The sequence below is a fragment of the Nyctereutes procyonoides genome, unplaced genomic scaffold (assembly GCF_905146905.1).
Source record: "Nyctereutes procyonoides isolate TBG_1078 unplaced genomic scaffold, NYPRO_anot_genome, whole genome shotgun sequence".
In the NCBI taxonomy this organism is placed as follows: domain Eukaryota; kingdom Metazoa; phylum Chordata; class Mammalia; order Carnivora; family Canidae; genus Nyctereutes; species Nyctereutes procyonoides.
This window is the reverse complement of record NW_026575136.1, coordinates 5,665,512-5,689,762: the sequence shown is the minus strand read 5'-3', so window position 1 is coordinate 5,689,762 and position 24,251 is coordinate 5,665,512. Positions and strand designations below refer to the sequence as shown.

General features: G+C 36.9%; 1 protein-coding gene across 1 annotated transcript in view; it reads left to right on the top strand.

The window, feature by feature from the left end:
* The first annotated feature begins 921 nt into the window (after positions 1 to 921).
* LOC129495604 (low-density lipoprotein receptor-related protein 1B) overlaps positions 922 to 24,251 on the top strand; it is a 1,831,349-nt gene continuing 1,808,019 nt past the window's right edge. Inside the window, exon 1 of the mRNA XM_055303278.1 lies at positions 922 to 1,023. Coding sequence (XP_055159253.1) covers positions 942 to 1,023 — 82 coding nt within the window. The 5' untranslated portion in view covers positions 922 to 941. The remainder of the gene's footprint in view (positions 1,024 to 24,251) is intronic.

Here is a 24,251-nt window from a genome sequence, read left to right as displayed (position 1 = left end):
TGATTCCCTGCTTAGGGACCTCTCTGCATCCACTGTCTCTTCTCAGGCAAGGGGTGATGACTTTGAGGATTGTTTTTGGGTTTTGTTTCTGCTGAGTCACTATATTTTGCATCTCTGTCCCCAGGTGCTACTCAGCACAAAAGTTAAAGGAGCAATCGAGAACGCTTCGCGCTTGTGTGCTGAGCAGAGGATACCATTAGCCTCAGAGAAGCTCAGCTGCTCGGCTCGTCCCTCCTTCCCCGGGAAGTGAAGCTTCCAGGGAGGGACGGGAGCAAGCCTGCTTTGCCCGGGGAAGCACGCAGCGCCGCAGCCGCTGATTCCGAGCCGGCTCTTAAATGCAGAGCTGCCCCGGCGCCTGGCTGGCTCAGCCCGATGCAGGAGCCTCCCCGCTGGCTCAGGACCCAGATCGCCCCCGAGGCAGCTCCGGAGTTACTTTCCCTCTTCCAGGAGACCGAGACCGATGGTGATGGGCGGTGCTGTCGGCTCGCGCCGGTGTTTCCCGGTCGTGTGAAATGCCTCAGCCGGGGTCCTAGCCGGGGTCCCTGCGGACCACGAAGGGGTGCGTGGCGGCCTCGGGATGAGCCGGCGCATCCCCCTGCGCTGGCACCTCTCGCTGCCCCTCCGCGCGTGATGTAACATCAGACGTACCCTGCATTGAGAAGTCAAGACACACGAGCGCTCGCCGGCGCTCACCCCCTCTCGCTCTCGCTCTCGCTCTCCCTCTCCCTCCCCGTGTCTCACGCGCGCATCCCTCCACCTTCCACATCCTGCTCCAGGCAGGAGGAGGCGGACCGGCCGGGCTCCTCGAGCCGAAGCATCTCCAGTGACATTTGTAAATGACGCCGCGCGGGTCGGGGCCGCGAGCCGCCGCCGCCGCCGCCGCCGGGCCGAGGGCGCCGCGGAGCAGTCTGCAACGCGGGCTTCCTCCCCGGGCGACCACGATGTCCGAGTTTGTCCTCGCCGTCCTCACGGTCTCGGGATTACTGCCTGTCGCCAAGGTGCTGCCTGTGGGAGCCGACCGAGGTAAGGGCACACCTGGCTCTTGGCTCCCCCGTCGCCGCCTCGGCTCTCCGGCTGGGCGATGCCGGTGGCGGAGCGAGCGCGAAACTTCGGCGCTGGGGGCCCCTGGGCTCTGGCTGGCGGGGGGTGGGGGAGAGGGGCGGCGGGCCACGTCCCAGCCCGGTGCTCCCCCCCCCCCGCCTCCCCGGACCTGGTCCCCGCGAGGTCCCCACTGGGACCCCTTGGACTTGCCCGCGCAAGCCAAGCGCTGCAGACGTTGGGATGAGGATGGGCTTTTCCGAGACTTCTCGGCTCGGCGCTGCTGCGGGCTCCCCGCCCGGGCGGTGTGTGCCCTGCGCTCCCCTTGCGGGGAGCCCCGACCTGCGGCGCCCAGGCCCTGGGGACCCCTCCGGGCGCGCGCCCCAGCCCCAGCGCCAGGCTTCCAGGGAGCTGCTGGCCTCGGGCACCTGCTGGAACTTGACTTTTTTGATTCCCAAGGTCTGTGGCCCGGCTCACGGTACCAAGAGAGGTTTACCCACCCCTGGCGTCTTGCAGTTGCTTGGTTGTCTGGTTTTTCTTTTTTTTCCCCAAATACTTGACGGGTGGAAGAAGTTGGAGTGGGGACGCGTATGGGGAGCAGAGGAGACAGGAGGTGGGAATGTTAATACACCTAGATCGTGTAAACTTTTGATCTGGAAACCCAGGAATCCCTGTGCAAGTTTGACAATCTTTGACAACAGTTGCACGGGGGTAAAAAAAAAAGGGGGGGGGGAGAAAAAAAGACAAATGAATATTTGGGCTGCCGGCATTGGAATGGTTAACTCCCTAGAGTAAAATCAGGAGTATCTTAGATCTAGGTGTGTGTGTGTGTGTGTGTGTGTGTGTGTGGTTCACACTGACTGATAATATTTTGGTTTGCTGTTGTTGTCAATGATGTTTAGTTAGAAAAAAAAAAGAGAAGTAACAAAGATAGCAAGGATCCTGGATTTCAGTGTCAAGTAAATAGGCAAAATATTGCATTGGGAGATTTAGTGACTGCGTTCATATGAAGCGAATTATGAATTGACTAAAAATTATTGCTTCATTATAGGAAAGAACAGGAGAATGAATTGTAGTGTTTCTATCCAACCTGCTGTTGGCAACCAGATTACAGGCTTTATAATGTGCTCACACATTTCCTTTACCAGTAGTGAGGCTGATATTAGTTCCTTTAGAAAATCTGACATTTACTGAGTGATCATCTTTTAAACATATCATTGCCACCTAACCATATAGCTTCTAAACTTGTCTTAACTTGCCTTGAAGTTGGTGTGGAATAGTCGAAAACTATACTGATAAAATGGAAGCACATAGCTCTAACTTGAAATGATGATGTCTTTGATCTGGAACAATCAGCTCTCAACCTTTCTTAGGAAGAATCTTTGAAGTTGGACCAGAGCAGATGAGCAGAATGAAGCTTTTCAGCCCTGTGAGCTAGCCAAATATAATGGCACTGCAGACTCCTGCTCTTGGGCTTTTTCTGAGTCCCCGGTCTCTGCAAATTTGACCTCATCTGGAGCTAAGTCCTTAGTGATTTTGAATGTGTTTACGAGGGAGAGAGTTGTTACTGCAATGATTAGAATGAATACCTGAAGAGAATATATAGACCTCCAATTTTCTCCTGAGATAGAAAACTAAGTATCTCAAAGGATTGCGATTTGGTGCAAATTTAGTTCCATGAGGAAGAGGAACATCCTAAGATATAAACAGGGCATATGGGAAAGGATTGTTACTTTTTCCTAGAACTGAAATAATGTCATATATCACCATGTCAGGATAAAAAGTACTATTATAAGATAGTACAAGTAAAAATAGTTGTAGACCAACACTTTGTCACTATTATATATATTTAACAAAACTTGCCTAACTGTTAGAGAGGAGCTCACGTTATCAAAAGTAAAAAGGGTGGGTCCTGTTGGGGGAAAAAAGGGTTGGGGGGGAAGAAATCATGTTTAAAGTTAAAAAAGAAAGTGCTGCTGCATTATGACAAACTTTCCTCAGTGAAATGCTGAAACAGACGATATGGGAATATAAACTCAAGAAAGAGGTTAATGAGATGTAGCTTTCTGCACAGGCTTATGTCAATTGTCCTTGAAGAATAAAATAGGCATGTGAATTACACAGGTGTGTTTTGTAGTGCAGGAGCTAGCTTCATGCCAGAAAATGAGAAATCACTTTCAGGTTCTCCAAATATATCTTGGGTAATGGGTGTCTTCTTAAACTGTAGGAAATAGCTAGAAATGGTTGTATTACCTTCTACCTGTGTTGCTCTTTGTTTTGTAAGTTTATGAGCATAAACTCCATTTTTTTGAAACGGAAGAGTACTTTAACATATATGCTTGTGTTGAATCTACACATATTCACTTGTCCTTCTAGTTCCACATTGTTTATTTTCTTGGTTTATATTGATTTTGATAGAGTTAAGCTAATGTGCATGTCAGTTCTTATTAGATTTCATCACATCTAAAAAAGGAAACATCTTTGTAACTCTTAACAGCAAAACGTGAAGGATAAATCATATTCACTTAGGATCAACCAATGTGTCATATAACAATGTCATATCATATCAAAGTATTGCTTGATAAGGATTAAGACTTAAAAGGAAGTGTATTTTAAATTGTCAAATTTTCTGAAAATAAAGGGGATTGAGAAACCTAAAACTAATCGCTTTTAAGTTCCTGAGTCTGATAAGATGGGGAAACATATTTTCAAATAATCAAAGTTCATATTGTTATAGCCAGTTAAATATATACGTCTATGAAGCCATCTAAAAATGGCAATCATGTGTATGTCAAAATTTTAATCTTCCTCCCCTCAAAGAAGAATGAACTGCAATCCGCGTTTCTTTGTATTCCACAAACGTAAAAGTTTTGTTTTGAAGAAGTCTTTGTAATCTTCAAGATTTCTTCTTTCTCTTTTCTCAAGCTTAAATTAAAACTGGTAAGAATGGAAGGAGACAGTGGAAGCAAAGAACAATTTCAGTGTGTTAAAACAAGAGAAAGAATGTGAGTTGCAGTGAACAGAGTAAGTGAGGGAAAGAAAAGGGGGGGGGACCCCAAATCATAAATTTAGGAAAAGACTAAATCCAAATTAGTATTTCCTAAAGAAGAGATGAAAGTATCTTTAGACAAAATAATACTTCTAAAAAATAATTATCTTCTTCTCATTTCCTAACAAATGTCCTCTGAAAATGCTTGCAGTATTAAAATAATTTAAAGAAACTTCTGTCAGTGTGAGGGTGGATATAATTAAACCCTGAAGAATGGGGAGATACATGCAAATATTACAGAAAATTCAAGTGTTAAGAATGCTAGGATTATTAAGATGGAAGTGATTTTTTTTTTAAGTGGAAGTGAAGGAAGTCTATCTTAGAGTGGGGGGATGAGTGATATGGTGAACATATTCTTAACTATGGTAATACTTTCTAAATACAACTTGTCATTCACGGTGGAGACATCAGAAATTTTTTGTTTGCAAGTGTATTGGTTCCAGGACATTAATTTCTTACTATTTGCCTTGTCATTTTCTTTTCAGAGCCTTGGGTATACCAAAAAGATAGGCTCCATTTAAAGTTACCTGGACTGAATATGATTTGGTCTTCTACAGTGATTGCAATGGTGAGGGGTCTCTGTATCTTCCCCCCATTCTATATATTATCATGATCAATTTGTTTTCATGATTCCACTATTAATTTTTACATCTTATATGAAACGTACACTTCCCTTTCTTCAATTCCTTCCTAGTAATAGGGATTTGGGATAGTAAAAAGTACCAGCCAAATGTATTGAAAGATTTCTCTATCTTCTGTGGCTGTCTGTCAAAACAATTCTTGTACAAAGGAAACACTTGTCTTCATTTTAGATAGATGCATTCAAAGAAAGTAGAATTAATGCTAAAAGTCAAACATGATTATACCAACATGATGTCATTAAACTAATTTAGCAATGAGCGCAACCCACTTACTATATACATAATATAAATTATATAACATATATATATTTAAAATTTTCTTTAAAGATTATATATGTGTATCTTCTTTAAAATGCCTGCATTGGCACCAACATCCTTTAAAAACATCACTCTAGGGACGCCTGGGTGGCTCAGCAGTTGAGCATCTGCCTTGGCCCAGGGCATGATCCCAGAGTCCCGGGATCGAGTCCCACATCGGGGCTCACTGCATGGAGCCTGCTTCTCCCTCTGCCTGTGTCTCTGCCTCTCTCTCTCTGTGTCTCTCACGAATAAATAAATAAAATCTTAAAAAAAATTAAAAAATAAAAACATCACTCTAGCCTGAAAATCCGAGATAGATATTTTTATGTGAAACTTTTTTTTTCCAAATTCCAGAAAATGTCTTTGTGATATTGCCTCCTTGAAAAATGAAAATATGAAATGGAAAAACTTTAAGAGTTATTTTTCAACTCTTAACATACAATATTCTAATGATGAATTTCCACGTTACTAAAAAAGTCTGGCAGTGGAGGAGATATAAATGTTAAAATGGATTTGTTTTTGAAATACCTATAATTATGATGCCCTCCATGCTTATAATTTGAAACAATGTTTTTAGTAGCTGGAATGCTAAACAAAACTAAAGTTAAAGGTTGAGTACTTAGAGTTAACCAGAATACATATTGGACCAAACTTCTATCAGGAAATAGTCATGTTTATTCTGGCAGTTCAAAAACTACCTAGAAGAAGAAATCTGGGTCCCCATACTTAAACTAAGAATAATGACAAAAAACTACCTTGATGAAGAGAGATTACAAAGAGCGAAGTGTTTTGTTGTTTGTTTTTTGGTGCGGAAGGAAGGACACAATCAGATAGAAAAGTGGTAGGATACTTTTCAGTCCTCTTTTTTACATTTCACGATTCTTATTCTCCAAATTTAACCTATATATAAAAACCCATTACCTAGATGCATAGGGATTATATTGCCACATACCAGTCACAAATCTAATGGCCTACATGCTTTAGGGAACATTTTCCAGTTGTTTTATTTAGGATGGAGATCTTTAGAGCTTGTTAGTTCCTTGGGGTGATAAAAAAAAAAAGTTCTATTATTTAAATATCATATACAAAACTATGAACATATCTCTAAAAATTAGAGTTTTTAAAGTCATTTTTGGATTAACCCATGTGTGCCAATGAGTGTACCTACCTCACTTGCTTACGAAAAGAATTGTACTTGCCATAATATTTAATCACTGTTCTCACTATTTTGTGCTGTCTCATTTGAATAAAATGTCAGTTTCTCCAAGTACATCTGGACCCTCTGTGTTATAGAAAGAGGAATAAAGGCTTCAGAAGATTTTGCAACTCATCAGAATGAGTAAGCTTAGACCTCCAAAATTTATTTATATATATATATATAAAATTATATATATAATAAATATATAATTATATATAATATATATATAATATATATATATAATTATATATATAATAAATATGTATATATATTTCTATTAGGTTTTTCTGCTATAAGCTACCTCCACAATTTTAGATCTTTATTTCCTCCTCCTAAATGATTTGGTGGCCTCCTTTCTCCCCCACCCCCAGCATAACTACAAGGCCAAGTTAGAAAATATGTATTATTTATTGCTCTGTTCTGAATTCAGTGATACCAAAAATATAGTTTCTGTCTCTCTCTCTCATTCCATCCTATTGATTTAGGCTATCTTTATACAAACCCAATTATTTTGACTGAGCTTCCTGCCTAAACTAATTGATGAAACTGACTCATAACTAAATGGGAATCCAAGTTTTAGATAGTAGCCAGTCAGATGTGGTAAAATAGTAGAACTGATCTTACATTAAAAGCCTAAAGTTGAATTTTATGGAAAAATAACAATAACAATATATTTCCCTAAAAGGCTTATGCATGACACTTACCTTCTATACTTTGTAGAGTCAGTAATGTGTACCTTTGCCAGTATCCCTGTCATAATCGGGGTATTTAAAGTAACATATATTTTTATCATAGGTAAGCATAAGAATCTAAAACCCTATAAGAATGCAAATATATGCTCTGAATTCATTCATACTCAGATAATTTATTGAATGAAATTAGAAATTTATTTTTTATTGGTTTTATTAACTGAATTTATTTTTCTTATTATGTAAAATATTTTTAAAAATTAAAATATATTCCTAAATATTGTTTCAAAGTTAAGACTTTATTTCAACACAGGATATAGAGTAGAAATCATTCCAATGATAAAATGGACAACAGGATTTAGTGTGTTTATAAATATGACTATAATAACTTTTCTTATGCAATCACATTAACTTAGTTTCAGTCTGCAGTTAGATGTCCAAATATGGTTAAAAAATGCAATGGTGTAGTTAAATAAATGACCCATTCATTTGCTGTTGATTTCCTGGTAGGTCGGATTCCTATAGGTATCACCTTGGCAAAAGGCTAATGCTTAAGTTGATAATGATATGTTACTTACATTGTTCAATAACTCTGCCCTCATATTTGTTGAATGATATATTTGGGGTTTCTCAAATATTCCAGGATAGTGGTAGATATGCAACACTTGTCCAAGGTGTCTTTACCTATAGAAACAATGAAAAGTAATTTTGATTAATATATTCTTACTGTACAGTCATCTGTTTAATCTCATTTTTCTCAAATATAATCATGTACATATGAAAGTTTCCATTATACATGACTAATATTAGAACTATATCCTTTATAGAAAACGAGTTGAGAAAGTACCTTTTTATATGAGATTTCTTCTAACTTTATTAAGTAAGAGAAAAAAGAAAAAAAATTGAAGAAGATAGAGCCTGTTGCCTTGCTAAGATGCCGGCATTACATTTTATCTCACAATGCATTCTTATTAACAGTCAGACATCTCTTCCTGAGATGTGTGCACCTCATTGTCCTGGCTGGCTTAGCCTTCAGACCAAAGACAGGTATTGTTGAAACACGACCTCATTTTACTCGAAAGAATACGTTTCTTCTTTAGGTAAGATCAAGGTACCACAGATCGTCTCTTGTTTTATTCTTACAATCAATAGGACATTACTTCCTAACTTTTCCACATTGCATTGACATCCTTCAAGACTTCCAAGACGGCTTAACTTTAGAAATATGAATACATAATTCCTTAAGAATTTTTCTACCGCTGAGTTTTTCTTTAATGACAATTTATCATCTTAGCCCTTCTTAAAATGAAAAAAAGATAGCTAAAAATGGGGATGGGGAGAAGAGGAGAAGTGAAACTTAGTTATGGTTGCTTGCTTTGAGTGTTCCAAGGGTATTTTAAGATATTTGTGAGAAAGAAAAACTGTGGATAAAAAGCTTATAACAGAAATGGGTTTATAATGGTCTGTTTTCTTTAAAAAATTAGGATATATGAGGAGAAGGACAAAGATGCTGAAAGAGTGCATAGATAGTAAGGATTTATTGAAACTTCCATCCACACAGACTAAGTAACTGAGGCAATTAGGAACCTCAAACTTTTGCTAAAATATATATTCTAGAAATTTTAAAAAGATTTGTTTTTTAGAATATCTAAGACCTTGTGTGCATTTCCTAAAGCTTTTAATGGTATATTTTATTGGCATGAAAATGTTAAAATAGCAAGTATGCTTTATTAAAATATTCCACTTTATTCAACTCTATTAATTTTTAAGGCATTTTCTCATAATTAAGCTCTTGAAAGTACAGTGATAACGATGCCAGCTCATGGGTGAGATTTTTGTCTTATCAGGTGAAAATATTATGATCGTACCTACTGGGCATCCATATTTCTCAGATTGTGTTTAAAAAAAAAAAACAACTAAGATTTAGAGATAGAATTACTAACTCAGAATTCAGGCCCTTTTGCTGAGTCCTGGTATTGTTGTTACTTAACAAAAAGGCTAGCAGTTCACCAGCACCATGTTGATGGTGTGTAATGCTAGTGGCATACAAATCTTACTTGGGGGAAAATATGTTGATTTAATCCAACATTGGCTAACATTAAGAATAGATAGAAATTAGAATTTAAACATTCTGGATTTGTCCATCCTTGAATATAGTTCTTTCCCCTACTAGGACTTGCTTTCTTCCTATTTGTGCTTGTTAAGGATATTGTCAACTATTTTGAAATTAATCCCAATAGGGATAAGAACCAAAGCCTTAGCCCTTTTCCCACTCTTCTTGCTTGCTATCATTGTTGGGAGAACATAAAGTTCTGGAGAGCATGAGGGTTTTCTCTTACGTGTGTTTTAATCTGAATGCCTGTGAAAACACCACCAGAGTTTTACAGAAAACCAATCTAACCAACTCCATAAAAGAGGCATAGTGGTATCCCCTATACCTTCCCTGAGAGCATGGAAGATAATGTATGTGAAGACACATTATATCCTGTATTGCACTATAAAACCAGAAATCCCTTACATTCTCAGGACACTTTCTTTTTTTCTTTCTTTCTTTCTTTTTTTTTTTTAAGTTTCTTTTTTTCCCCTACTGAAATCACACGATTCTCAAAACCAATCCATGTGGCAGGTGGTCATTCACTTATATATCCACTCATTTAACAAAGTAGAACAAATATGTGGTGGGTAGTGTTCTAGATATTGGGAATGAGGCAACTGAGCCAGTTAGACAATGTACCTGGTTTGATTTAGCTTACATTTTACTGTAGGAGGAGACAATCAGCAAACAAACAATATTTTGTTCTAAGAAGAAACACAAAATAATGTAATCAAGAGAGTGATGGGTGGTTGTAATCACAGAAGGCCTTTTGAGAAGGATGACCTATTTGCGAGACAGCAGACAATGAAAGGGGACAAGTATGAGTAGTTCTGAAGGAGAAACTTTCCATGAAAACCCTTGAGAAGGAGTCAAGAATTTGGTATTTTAGAGAGAGAAAGAAAGTCTGGTGTGTGTGTTTGGGAAAGAGGACAAGTAGGAAAGGGCATATTTATGATAAAGCCAGAAGAGGTCACACAGGACCATGCAGATCAAAGTGAGACATTTGGGTTTTCTTATTACAACAAGCAGCATTTGGATGTTTAATCAGAGATGACAGGACACAACTTAATTTTTTTAGTTCATGCTTATTGCTGCTGAATGAAGGAGGATAAGATGGATACGGTAATCCAGTTAAAGTGTTGTCACAATTGTCCTGGAGAGAGATGTTGTGGCTTACATGAGGAGATGACCGTGTAGATGAGGACCAGGCAGAGGAGCAATTCATATCTTCAATTTAGGAAGATTTTCTATAACATTGAATGCGGCACGGGTCAACATATTGAGAGGATAAGGTGTAAAATACAGCCTCAAACTATTATCTTTGAAGGTAAAGGTTAACATGGAAGGTTATTTAAAGATTAATGCATTCCTTTTTGCAGCACCTTTTATTAAGTTTCATGAAACATGTTTCTTAGTGTAAAGCATGTGATGGTCTCATGTGGACCATGCAGTATTGCTTGCCTTACTACCTTTCCCTTATATTTCAGAATTACTAATACCATCTTCCCCATTACCCCATATTTTCCCACACCATGTCTGCAGAAAGGAATTAGTAGAGTCAGATTCATAGTATTCTTTGGGGGTTTAGTTAAAATAATGCATTTAGTGATATTCCAAGCACTAGTAAATATGGCAGTGATTATTTCTTTTCTGTTACTTCTACTAATCTAAATGAATATATAACAGCAGAAGGAATAGGCCTTGCCCCATGTGATGAAGATGCATTTGTGCAATTTTTTTTCTTGAAATCCCCAGAGTTTTCAAGGAAGAACCCATTTTCATTGTCCCCAAATTCTTGATATGATTGAGAAGAATTTGTGCTGATAGTCAAGTTCCCACTAATGGATGTTTGATTAAAAAGAAGAAATTGTTAAGGGTACCGCTATGGGCCATACTCATTACCCTGCCTGAAAATTCCCAGAAAGCTGTAGAAAAGAATGGGGTTAGTGACAGTAAGTAGTAGAAAATCTACTGGGTAAGCATTTATGGCCTAGTGGGTATTTTTCTTTGTCAATCAGGGCCCTTGGATTATTCCGTGTTTATCCACACAGTCATTGAATAACTGTTACAGTAACTACTATGTACCATTCAGTGTGATTTATAGACTAGAGAAAGAAACAACGAAACAACAAAAACCAGGACAAGCAATGAAACACTAGTTTAACAATTGTTCAAGTTTGGATTTTCAGGGAGGGATTGCTAATGGCTACAAAACAAACTCATCTGGGTCTATTGAGTTCTTGTTGGGTCAAGAAAGGAGAAAGAGTTAAGAGAAAGAGAGAAAGGTATTGTAAAAGTGATGGAAAAGGAAAAAAAATATCAGAGCCCAGAGGTTTGTGAGAATAAAGGAAATAGTGTTTGAAGGAAATACTGTTAATATGAAACTGAGTGAATTACTCTGTACCCTGAGTTATTTAAAGATTGTTTCAGGATTTGATTCTATTGATTTTTGTTGTTGTTGTTCTTTTCCTTTTTCGCCTCTCTTTCCTGTTAACTACCTTGAGAAGAAGTCAAAGATTGGTTTTAAAATATCATATTCAAATCTGCATTCCAAAGTATGAACTTAGCCCCCCAAATATTCTCACCCAGTTTCTTTTTCAGTTATACAGGTCATCTAGAGCCAGAAAAGGAACTGGGAGTAATCAACCTTTTTGACACAATTTACCTTATGTTTCTCACAGCAGCACTGTGGGAGAAATACTTCATTCAGAGAAATTACCTTGGAAAAACCACATAATCATTACATAGAATGTTGAAAAAAGATAACTTGCTTTCTTAGTTTCCAAACACGATACATCTTTCGATTAAAGAAGAGAAGACGGCAGCCTGAGTGGCTCAGTGGTTTAGCCCCACCTTCATTCAGTCCAGGGCCTGATCCTGGAGACCTGGGATCGATTCCCCCGTCGGGCTCCCTGCTTCTCCCTCTGCCTGTGTGTGTGCCTCTCTCTCTCTCCCCCTCTCTGTGTCTCTCATGAATAAATAAATAAAATCTTAAAAAAAAAAAAAAAGAAGGGAAGACCTATACTAAAGACATTAGGTTAAAATAAAGAGAGCCAAAGCTTTGGCATTTAAAGTTTTAGAGGGATCCCTGGGTGGCGCAGCGGTTTAGCGCCTGCCTTTGGCCCAGGGAGCGATCCTGGAGATTTGGGATCGAATCCCACGTCAGGCTCCCAGTGCTTGGAGCCTGCTTCTCCCTCTGCCTGTGTCTCTGCCTCTCTCTCTCTCACTGTGTGCCTATCATAAGTAAATAAAAATTAAAAAAAAAGGTCTATGACTATTTAAAAAAATAAAAATAATAAAGTTTTAGAAATAAGGTATTGAAACAACAACAACAAAATATTGAAACAAAAGATCTCAACCAATTTATTTTGTAAATAGCTTGCATGCAGGTTTGTAGACATTTGCTAAATGCATGGGCAGAAATTGAATTTATGTATGATTTTAAGTTCAGTTGATTTTTCATTCCCATTGTCAAAATCCCCTTTAATAATTTGACCCCAGAATTTCAGTAGTAAAATCAACATTTTGCCTAGAAATAAGTAAAATATGAAATAAACACCAAAATTTTATTGAATTTTCGAGAGACTGAACCAAATGAAATTTGAGGCTGAAAGATTTTGCATTAATATTTAATTTGGGACTCACCGTAAATTTGTTTGCTGTGTACTTTAGCAGAGGGGTGCCAAAAAGTTTGGAAAGAAATTAATCTGAGTAATTGAAAACAGCAGGAAGGGGAAGGGTTACTTGTATATTTGTGAGTATGAGGCATGATTTATGCTCCCTGACTAGAACTCTGCTCACATCACACGGAGGTCTGTTGAAGGGCTTCCCCCCCCCTTCATAAGGAAAGCACTATGGGAAAAAGTTCAAAATGAGTATAAGGGAGTTATTTATATTTTAGGTAAAGTAAAAAATAATTACTGACTGCATGCTTAGAATAAAAGGCATTGGGCAGGAAATGTTGTGACCCCTTGGAACAGACTTAAACCTGCTATAAAGAGCCAAGGAAAATAAACAAAGCTTTTATTCAGATAACGGTTAAGCTGGTGAGACACCTGAAAATATCTAGCAATAGCAGGAAAATCACTTAAGTCAAAAATAAACTTTCAGAGATTGAAGCTACTTGAGTTCACCAAGATTTAGAGATGAATGCCAAAGAGGATTAGTAAAACTCTTTTTCGTGTGAAATGCAGCAGTAATAGCTCTATCGCCAAGTCTCAAACTCTCGCTTGAAAGTCACCATGTGAGTATTGAACTCAATATACAATAATAACATTTTCTTAAAAGGCAGGAAATCATATAAAGGAACCTGAAGCAGCAATCCTGCCGTCTTCTCTCCCTTCTGCAGGTGAGAGCAAATGATAGGCCACATTTCTTCTATAGTTACATAGAAATAGATCACCTATGGCTTCTGAAATCTCTACTCAGAGAAAAGGCTGCTGAGACCTCATTGCTCATCATGCTAAGTAATGGCACTCAGACATATTTGACTGAACTTTATGAATTAAAGGGCAAGATCTAGAGTGAGTTTTACAAATACAAATACATACAGCACCCGGGCTAGTCAGAAGGTGCCCCGGGTCACATGTCAATTGGAGAACCCCACACTGTCTGAAGGAGCAGCTGATCTTTAGCTGGAGCAAATTGTGTGTTGGGTGAATGTGAGCCAAGGGTTGCCAGACCTTTAAATAGTTTAAAAGTAGCCCAGAATCTGGATTTTTACACACAATGCCTTAAGTTTTAAATACTGCCCCATCAAGATGAAAAGCAAAACACACATACACACAACAACAACAAAAATGTTGTATGGGCCAAAACCACAAATTGATAAATCAAACACCCAAGCTGAAAGCCTGTAACCTACGATGGAGTCCTGCAGTTGTAGGCATCAGCATTGGGTTGGACTGGGTCATGGTGAAAAGACATTTTACTAGGTGTATTGCAAACAAAAGGTGGCCTTGGAAAGCTGAGCATAATGCCTTGAAATTTGGACTGCATAATTGTTATAGGTCATGGCTTTGGGAGGAAGGATACCAAAGATGAGTTTCAACGGTCCTACATCTATGCCTTCAAAACTTCCTCTCTCTGTTGAGACAAAAAGGCAGAATCAGAGGAGAGGATGTGAACTGAAAAGAAAAGAGAGTAAAAGGGAGAAGAAAAATATAGTGAAGCGAAGATGGCAGAGATATGATCCCAATGGGTAGACAAATTCTTATTCTGAGACACAGGTGGGATGACATGTAGATTTGTGTTTCATCCTCTCTTTTTTTTGGCAAAGCTGTGACTTACCAAGAGCCAAGTGTGTATTCTATTTCAATGCATTGCCTTTAGATTTCATACCTGTGTTGACATAAGAATTAGTATATCTTAACTAAGTATTTGAATCAGTTTTTTAAATGAAACTTTTTATTTTGAAATAATTTTAGATCAGACTTGGCAGGTGAGGCCATGGGCCTATAGGGATTTTGTATCTTGCCTTTTGAATGGGTAGTGAATAGAAAAGCATATGCCAGAGATAGTGAATGGGTTTGATCTTTTGGACAAATCTTGACTGATTGGTAGTTATTCAGGTTGCTGTATTAAAAGAGATTCTAGGGACGCCTGGGTGGCTCAGAGGTTGAGCGTCTTCTTTCGGCATTATTCTGGCGTCCCGGGATCTGGTCCCGCATCGGGCTCTCTGCATGGAGCCTGCTTTTTTCTCCCTCTGTCTGTCTCTGCCTATATCTCTAATGAATAAATAAATAAAATCTTAAAGAGATTCTATAATTGAGTTTGGATTTTTTAGTAAAGGGCACAGTCATGAGTTGGTGATATTTCCAATAATCAAGTCAGAAGACATGTAGGGTGTTAATATCTGGCCCACTTAGCATTTCTGGTTTAGCACCATAGAAGCACAGTTTGAACGTCTTGTAATTAAAAAAGATAGTTCCTGCCCATGATTCATGGGTAAGATGAACCAGTGAACCAATGGGTAAAATTCCAGCTAATGAAAAATAGCTTTGCATAAAAACAAGTGTCTAGAATCTTCTCAAAAGGCCTAGGCTCTCCACTTTTTCAATGTATGCAGTTTTTAATTTTCTTCCTTAAAAGTGCCCCTATGAACATCATATTGCTAGAGTTTGTTTTTAAGCGTTTCTGGTGATTGATGAGGTCTTGTTCTTCCTGATAATTTCCAGTTTCTCCTCACTTCGAGCTGCAATTTTTTTTTCCTCCTCACTGTAGGATCCTCCCCCCCTCCCCCACCTGCCAAAAGAGTCAAATACACCTCACTCTCCAAAGGCTCTGATTCATGTTAGGTGCTTGGATATATCCAGTTTTAATGACATATTGTCTAAAAAAACATAGATGTGAGATTATTGATCCAACCATCAGTTTAGGTTCTGATAATAGCTCTAGGAAGGTAGTGAGAAACAGAACTAGTTGGAAAGCAATGCAACACCCATATTGAATTTTTAACAACTTAATACATTTTAGGAAATGATCCATCTGAAAGGCATTATGGCTTGCTGAGAAAAGCTGTACACTGGGAACCGGGAGAAGTGGGCTCAATTCCCAGCTCTGCATCTGACTCACTCTTTGTCCTTGGGCAAGTCACTTAGCCTCTCTGTGTCTACTTCCTGCATGGTAAAATAAGGAGAATAATGCATAAAGACTCCCACCTCACCAAGATGTGTCGAAGCTGTATTCTGTAACCACTGAAGGATCTTTCTTCCCCCTGCTGGCTAATGGCAAACTTATTTTTATTAGCATCTAGTTTGATTGAATTTTGCAAAAAAGAGCATGGAGCTACAACTAATTTGAAAGAATCCTTTAATCCTTTAAATTGCACTGGAGTTTTATTGCGGTACATATTGTTTTGTGTTAATATACTCAATGCTAGGGGAGCACCTGTAGATCCTGTTGCCTCAGTGTACTTGAGTGTCAACGACGTAGGCTTGTTCTGAGCACTGCAGAGCCCATTAGAAAAATAGAAGAGGAAATCCTGGAGAGAAGAGGCTTACATATAAGAAACATTTAGATAATGTTACCTAGCAATATTTATTCAAAAATACTATTGTTAGGGTTAGAGTATAGACAGCAAGGAAATCAATATAGGCTGAAAAATCACAGAGCAATGTCTTGGAATGCATTGAATAAATGCCTCTCATCCCGTGACATCTTCTCTGATTCCTCCAACAAAAATCATTTCCTTCATTTACCATCCTCTTTGATCTTGCTGGCTTATTTACATTTCTCCAATTTTGCCTTAAATGTATTTTATAGTTTTTTAAATTTTTTTTTCATTTTAAATACTAGGTAATCATAGATCATTTTGTCTCTTTGCTATTTTGTCTCTCATTTATACTGAACAGTATCCCATCTTCTTTTTTCCATGACCTCTATCTTTCGAAATGATTCTGCCAATTATAGAATATCTTGCATTCTGAATGTGTTTTATTTCCTTGTTATTTTATTTATATTTGTCCTATATCACCAATGTTTTCTATAAATTGTATATTAGACCTACAGGCTAGATTAGATTCCAATCGAATATTTCTGGACAGAATATTTCTTATGTGGTATTAGGTATGCATATACATAGTAGAATTAATAGTGCAAACAATAAGACAGAAACTGTTCTATAGCTTTGGCTTCGCTGCAATGCTCAGCAGTGTTATTGTGTACCCCTGTATAAGAAAAGATTGCACTTATTAGCTGTCTTATCTTTGATAATTTATCTCTTCAAATCTGTTTCCTTAATAGATAAAATACAATATCTACCATAAAGTCTTGATGTTTTGAGAAAATCCATATAAAGTGTCCTTTTATAGTTGGTAATCAATGCAAGTTTATTAGTACTGGTAGTAGTAATAATGGTTAGTTTTATAATGTATCCTGTCATATGATCTTGTATGATGAAAATGCTTAAGAGCATTTTCTATGAGCAGAAAGCAATACTGTTCATCCCAGGATTCCCATTGTAACAGATGAATGTTTCCTGTCGGTCGGGTGGTTGATTATTTTAATATGTCCCCATGTGGTGTGATATAACTGAACGACACAATTTTAAATCCTTCTAGCAGGTTATAAATATTCCAATAAACAAAGTTAAAACTTTATCCACAGGTAAAAGGCTCACTCTCTAACAACTCTCCAAATTCTTTGTCCCAAGATCATCTTGTGCTTTCTACCACTCCAAAATAAAGAGAGAAAAGTACATACAGATCCAGGAGCCTACACTTGAGTTATTCCCTGTAATTGAAACAGCAACAACAACAACAAAAACCCCACAAAAACTAAAACAAAAAACAAAACAAAAAACCACATTGGGGTTGAGATTAGGAGATTAAGTTTTGAAGTCAGTCATTTTGAATTCCAGTTCAAGCTTTATCACATTGTCTGTGTCACATTGCTCAGGATATATAATCTCTTTGAAACTCTTCTGCTTATTTGCAAAAAAGCTCAAAGAGATACAAGATAGGATTAGATATATATAAACCACCAGCTCACAATCACTGCTAGTTATTATTATGTTTTATTACTATCTACATAGGTTTGCTGCCTGTCTTTGGCATTAGTAACTCTGAGAAGCCAGGGAAATTATGGTAGGCAAGACCAGGACTGTTGCAGAGTCTGCAAAAGGACGAGGTGGAGGAATGGTAGGAGGGGAGTGACATCCACATCTCAGTCTGCTTACCAAGCTTGTGCCCTAGTCTGGGCTTACATTTGACCAGAGGCCATTCCTTTTTCTAATTAGCACAAAGATGTCATGTAGGCTATTACGTCCTAGATGGGAACCTTCTAAACCTAAGGAATTGCAAGTACAAAGTTAGCAAGGAGCAAGAGAACTGACCTTAAGTAAGTAGTTCTATAGTTTACTATGGTTAATTCAAGAACTCCTGAATAGTAAGATGTGCAGAAAATGTTGTTCTTTATAACTCAGTGGATCTAAGATGGGCCTTTTAAAGTCATCTCTAAAATAAATCATCTAAAATCTAAATAAGGGCACCTGGGTGTTCCAGTTGGTTAAGCATCGGACTCTTGGTTTTGTCTCAGGTTGTGATCTCAGGGTCATGAGATTGAGCTCTGGTTGGGCTCCTCACTCAGCACGCGTTCCCTTCTCTCTCTCTTTTTTTTTTTTTTTTTTTTTTTTACGCATTCCCTTCTCTTGGGTTTCTCTCTCCCTCTTTCCCCTCTCCCCCCACCACCCCCAACTGCTCATTCTCTCTCTCAAAAAAATAAATGAATCTTTAAAAAATAAAAAAATGAAATTTCTAGAGATAGTTAATGAACTACTTTATAATAGGGGAAACGAGACTTGCAAGGAATAAATTTCACTATAATTCTCATATTCTCTTCTGACGTTAGTCTCTAGAAATAGAATTTATTTTTTCTTCAAATAGTTTAAAATGAAAATTTGACTACATTGAAATAGCTATTCCCACAACTTGCTGACTTATTGGTAGTGCTTCAAGTCATGACTTTGTGTTCATGCTGGGTGTCCTGTGGGGATACCCTTGCTATATTTTCTCTGGAAATAGGAAGAATAATTTATTGGTAATCTAGGATATTTTTCTGACCTTGGTGGTAGTACTAAAATGGCTTTTTTTTTTTGCTTTTATAGGTTAAAAACAAAAATTTTCCAAGGTTTTATTATTTATTTTTACCCATATAAGGCTTTTGCATTTGCCTTAAAAAATAAATAGGTGGGGGCAGGAGGAACATCTGTTGTTTCTTTTATGCTCCACAAGTATTACTGTACTTTTTGAAAAATACTGATTTTTTCCCCCAGAAAGAATGATGTGACTGTATAATACCAAGTAAATGTTTAATGCCTCTAAGTGATAAATTTATGTAAAGGGTAGTTTGCTTTCTTAACAGAGTGTGTGTGCCAAAGATTTTCTGTCAGAAAATCAGAACGAAGACAAAAATCAAGGCTTAGCTTTGTGTCTTTTAATACGACACATATCATTCTATACAGCTTTTGAAAACGACTGAACCAGATATCATTTTTGAATGTTAACACCGTACTTTTCTGATGCTATTATTTTCTCTTCGGGTAGGGGGGCTGCGAGGAATGCATGATAGGCATGTTTTACTTCTCAGTAGGAAGAGCTACTCTTTACACAAAATAATCCGAAAATTTTTAAGTATGCTTATTCATTATTTTTGTCTTTTTAAAACCAAAACTACTAAATTTTGCTTTCCTACAAAGCAATAAAAATGAATAGTTGTAGGCAAAATATGTACACTGTTGATCTTGGGTTTCCTTTACTAAAGGAACATTATTTGTTAGAGTAAGCCAATAGTTGAAGATTTCTTGTATCCGATTGGTTTATAGATACTATGAAAATTGTCTTTCCAAAACGGTAGAAGATGCCCTCCTAAAATAAGCATTGCTTATAGTAGTAACACAGAACTGCTCTAGAGACTGTCCAAGTTATACTATTTTAATCTTGCTATTATATTTTCTACATGGTGGATTCAAGCTTGGCTCTAATATTATAGAAATAGGAGTAAAAGACATTAAAACATTTCTAGGGTGTTAAAGTGAGTTAACATCATAACCACCAACTGTCAGCAAGCTTTGGGGAACCAGCAGGGATCCATGTTTATCCCACATAATGGATGTGTGGTCACGGATCTCATTAAGCAATAACAATCTTTGGGAAATGGTTGTTTCCTACCAAAGTCCACTCTAAATGTACTCTTCCCTAGTCCACTGAGGTTCATGCTGCTTATAAGGTCATCATGCTCTTTTTTTTTTTTTTTGAGTTATTTTAAGCTTGTTTCATTTTGTAACACAAGAACCCTGTCACGTGAAAATTGAGATATTTGTCTCTCAAAAATCCATGGAAAAGGAGACCAGTGCTTGAGACTCACCAGGAAAGTTCTTGGGTAAGCACAGTGTCTGTGATAAATTGTTCTGAGGTAATGAAGGAGACACCCACCACTTGACAAACTGAGTAATTTTCACCTGGAGTCAGTTGGGGGAAATATGCAAATGATCTAACTCCAGTGACCTTGGCAAATACATTCTACATGCCTGTTTTAGCCAAAATCTGTAACTGAAAATATAGTTACTAGATCTCAGTTCCATGGAGCAATGTGGGCATCCATAGGTTGTTTTTGTCCCTTTAAAAATAATTAATTCATCCTGTTAATTGATACAAAAATGCACTAAAGATAAAGGGTGTATTTGAAAAAGAAAAACTGTGTATATATCCCAACCACTTGGTACTCAATGAAAAAGTGTTGAATGTCCGAGAATCCTCATTCAGCCTTGTCAGATTTTAGTACATTAATACTTTACTCCTTTAGATTCTCATATAGCCTGTGTTTCAAATGGAAGCAATTACAGGAAATGAGAACAGTGGTGCCATGAAGTAATCATTAAAATGGAAAGGACTCTAAAAATGTGAATTGTATTTTCATTCATTGATGGATTTTTTTTTCCCACAAGGAGCATAGTAGTCAGTGACATTTGCAACCCATGCTCTAGTGAATTTATTTTTTTGTTTTTATTAAGTATTTATTGATAAATTACTTGCAAATTACACTTCTAGCAGAGGATATGAAGAGACAGACCATATTGCTTCTTATTTTCCAGCTAACATTAAATCTAGGATTACTCTTTCACATGGAATTGAAGATGAATAATAGATTATTTGAGAAAAATAGAATGAGAGTCTCTAAAATTATAGGAAATATTCACTTCAGAGAACATATCTATTTTATATTTGTTTATAGAAAGGTCCCTGTGAATTAATTTTTATATTTGAACCATCTCTTTTTTTTTTCTTTTTAAAGGACAGATATTTGATTTTCAGAAACAGAATATATTAGAAAACTCTTTGAAAAAAAAAAGAAAACTCTTTGGAACCATTAAGACATATTTGTGATCTAAAGTTCTTGAAGTGTAATACTTTGGTCTAAAAATTATAATAGTAGAATAAAGCAAATAATTTAGGAACCTAATCTGGTTTTATTAAAATATATATCTTTATTTAATTATTATTTATGCATCTTTTTATAAACCTTATTAAATGGTATTATTTTACTTTAGCCCAGAAAATATTATAAAATAAAAGTGTTAATACTTTAATATAGTTCAAGGTTTCTTTCTTTCTCCCTTTTTCTCTCCTCATCTTTGCACAGAATTAATCAATTATGTGAATCAACTTAATCAGAAAAAGACATTTGTTTACATTTAGGACATCTGACTATTGTAATTAAGGCAAAATATATAACAGTTAAATATAAAGCTTTATATTAACTTTATAATATATTTTTTTATGCTAACATGTACGCATTCCATTATTTCACAATTTCAGCTGAATTAGAGTTAATATATATATATACAATCAATTTTTAAAGAATAACACAGTAAAACTGCTTAGTAGTAAATACATATCAGAAATAATATAATTTTTACCTTTGGAAATATCTTATTACTACTAGTTCCTTCAAGGGTTTATTACAATTATTAAACTCTGGAATTGTCTTAGCATGCTATGAAAAATGATCCAGGATTTGAGAATGAGATTCAGGGAGGTGAAAGGCAGCTTGCACTACCCAATGGTGTATTCTAAGTGACAAAAAATGAAAGGTATTAAATTCTGGTATATCTTGTGTAATAATGGCATAAAAGTTACAATGGAATATAGAGTAGCCCTGAGCTCAAAGATTTTGCTTTGTATCCAGGCTCCAGCTTCTGCTACTTCCTAGCAGAGTAACCATGAACAAGTCATATATTTTCTTCAAAACTGAATTTTTGTGTTTGTAAAATGTAATTAATGACAACTTATTATATGGCGTTCCTTTAAAACTGAACAAGAAGGGGCTCTTGGGTGGTGAGGTCAGATGTGTCTCACTTTTGGTTTTGGCTCATTTTTGATCTCAGGTTCTGGGATTGAGCCCCCGTGGGGCTTGGCATGCAGCATGGAGTTGCCTTGAGATTCTTTCTCCCTTCCCCTCTGCCACTTCCTGCTCATGTTCTCTTGCTCTCTCTCTAAAGTCAGTCAATCAGTCAATCAATCAACAAATCTTTAAACCTGAATAAGAGAAACAAAATGCTTTACAAATTCTATAGCACTTTACAGAATTAAAACTTAATTATTCCACAACAGTACTAATGGAAGTCTGTTCACGTTTGTGATTTTTTTTTTTTTCAGTTTTTGGAATCTTTATTCTCACTTCTTTAACTTAACTCTATGGATGTCAGGAAAACACAGCTTACTAATAATTAACTATTTCAAAAACATTTATTGTGGACATGCTGAATAAAATTAAACTTAGAAAAAAGGCGTGAGTGACACAATAATGAAAAAAACTATCATTTCTGTGTTAGAAAAAAAAATCAGGCTGAAATGTGGCAAATAGGATTTCAGAAGGGTGGTAAATACATGTACAAGCAACATGGCAGCTCAGTTTTTGTGATGACAAGTGCCTTAAGTAAAGTGAAATGAGATACTGTAGAAGTTCAGCTTTCATATTTTATATATCTAAGTACTTTTAGAAAATTAAGGTTAAGTGATATTTTGGCTAATTTAACTTGCAGTTACCAGAACCGTATACAGCCCCAAGGAACATGTAAAAATAAGATACTTATTATTTAAAATGTTTCATGAAGAGAAATAGTCATATTAATGATTGAAATGTAAACATAAAATAATATAAAATACAAATCATTGCTAAGCAGTAGATTTAATCTTAATACCAGACCCTGAAGAAGTTTTTGAAATATAAGGAGGTAGTATTCTTTTTTTTTTTTAAAGCACATCTTCAGTGTTAATGAATTATTTCTGGAAATTTGTAATCTTATACCAATTATAACAGTTAGATTTGATCACCTTCCAAATCAAATGTTTGACAACTTAAGATTTGTCATTTACACTTAAGTGGATACTAAATCATTCATTATATGTAGCACATTCCACAGAAAATAGATACTTTAAGTCTTTACTGAATTTTCTCAAAAACTATATTTTGTAAACTATATAGCCCTATATGAAATTTAAACATTATAAGTATCATCCAGCCCATACTGGCTCTATTTAATGGAATAAATCAAAGAAGAAATGACATATCTTCATTATTGTCAATATTGGAAGTAGATCTTTATACAACTTTATTCACTGAAAAGAACTAGGAAGTTCAATCCATTTACCATTCTGCTACTAGAATGACCTTTTTAAAATACCCAAACAGATCTTCTGTCTCCAGTCAGGTAGGCTTGGTACCCTTTCTCATCTTTGCAAACTAGCCTATGAATATTTCCTTCAAAGCAATTGTCAGAAACTGTTATAATTGTTACCCAATGCTAATATCTTTTCTTTTTTAAAGATTTCATTTATTTATTCATGAGAGACACAGAGAGGCAGAGACACAGGCAGAGGGAGAAGCAGGCCCCATGCAGGGAGCCCGATGTGGGACTCAATCCCAGGACCCCTGGGTCACGCCCTGAGCCAAAGGCAGATGCTCAACCACTGAGCCACCCAGACGTCCCGTAATATCTTTTCTCTTAGACTATGGACTCCCTGAGGGTAGGGAATACATTTCTATCACTCCTGTGTGACATCTGGAAGTGATAGGAAGTTTTAGACAGATAGTAAATAAAAGTAATTATTCCCCCAACTGGTCTTGGAAAAAGCCCAATTTGAGAACGTCTCATAGGTGTAAGCACTAACTCTGTGATGCTCTCCAGGTGTTTAAATAATAAAGCCATGAATTGTCCATTGCTTGCTTGTTTAAAGACTGGTTGACGAAAAGGCTGAGAAAATGATTGAGAAGGTATGTGGCCCCTAATTCCTGAGATGAGACCCAAGGAGCCCTGGTGAGCTGAAAAGAGACAGCTTTTGAATACATTGCTGCCTAACATGGGTTCCAGTGCAAATGCAGTACTAATGATTTAAAGCAGTTCATCAGAATATCAGATATTCAGCAGTAAAGCAGAATATCTTTAAAAACCTTTATGATCCTGTTCTGTACCAAACTCATCTCTGACCCATTTAGAAACCCACAGGACTCAATACAATCTTTGGAAAATGGGTAGCTTTAAAGAAACTCTTCGGAGTACTGGTTTCAGGCCAGACTGTTAAATCACAGAGTGCCAGTTTCCTTCATGCCAAACAATACAATAAACCCCTCTGCAAAAGGAATAAAGACTGCTGAGAAATAACTGATGAGGCTTTTAATGTGAATAAATGTCATTTTGTGCATCAGTATTGTGAGAGTTTCCTTTTCACAAATGGAAGAGGGA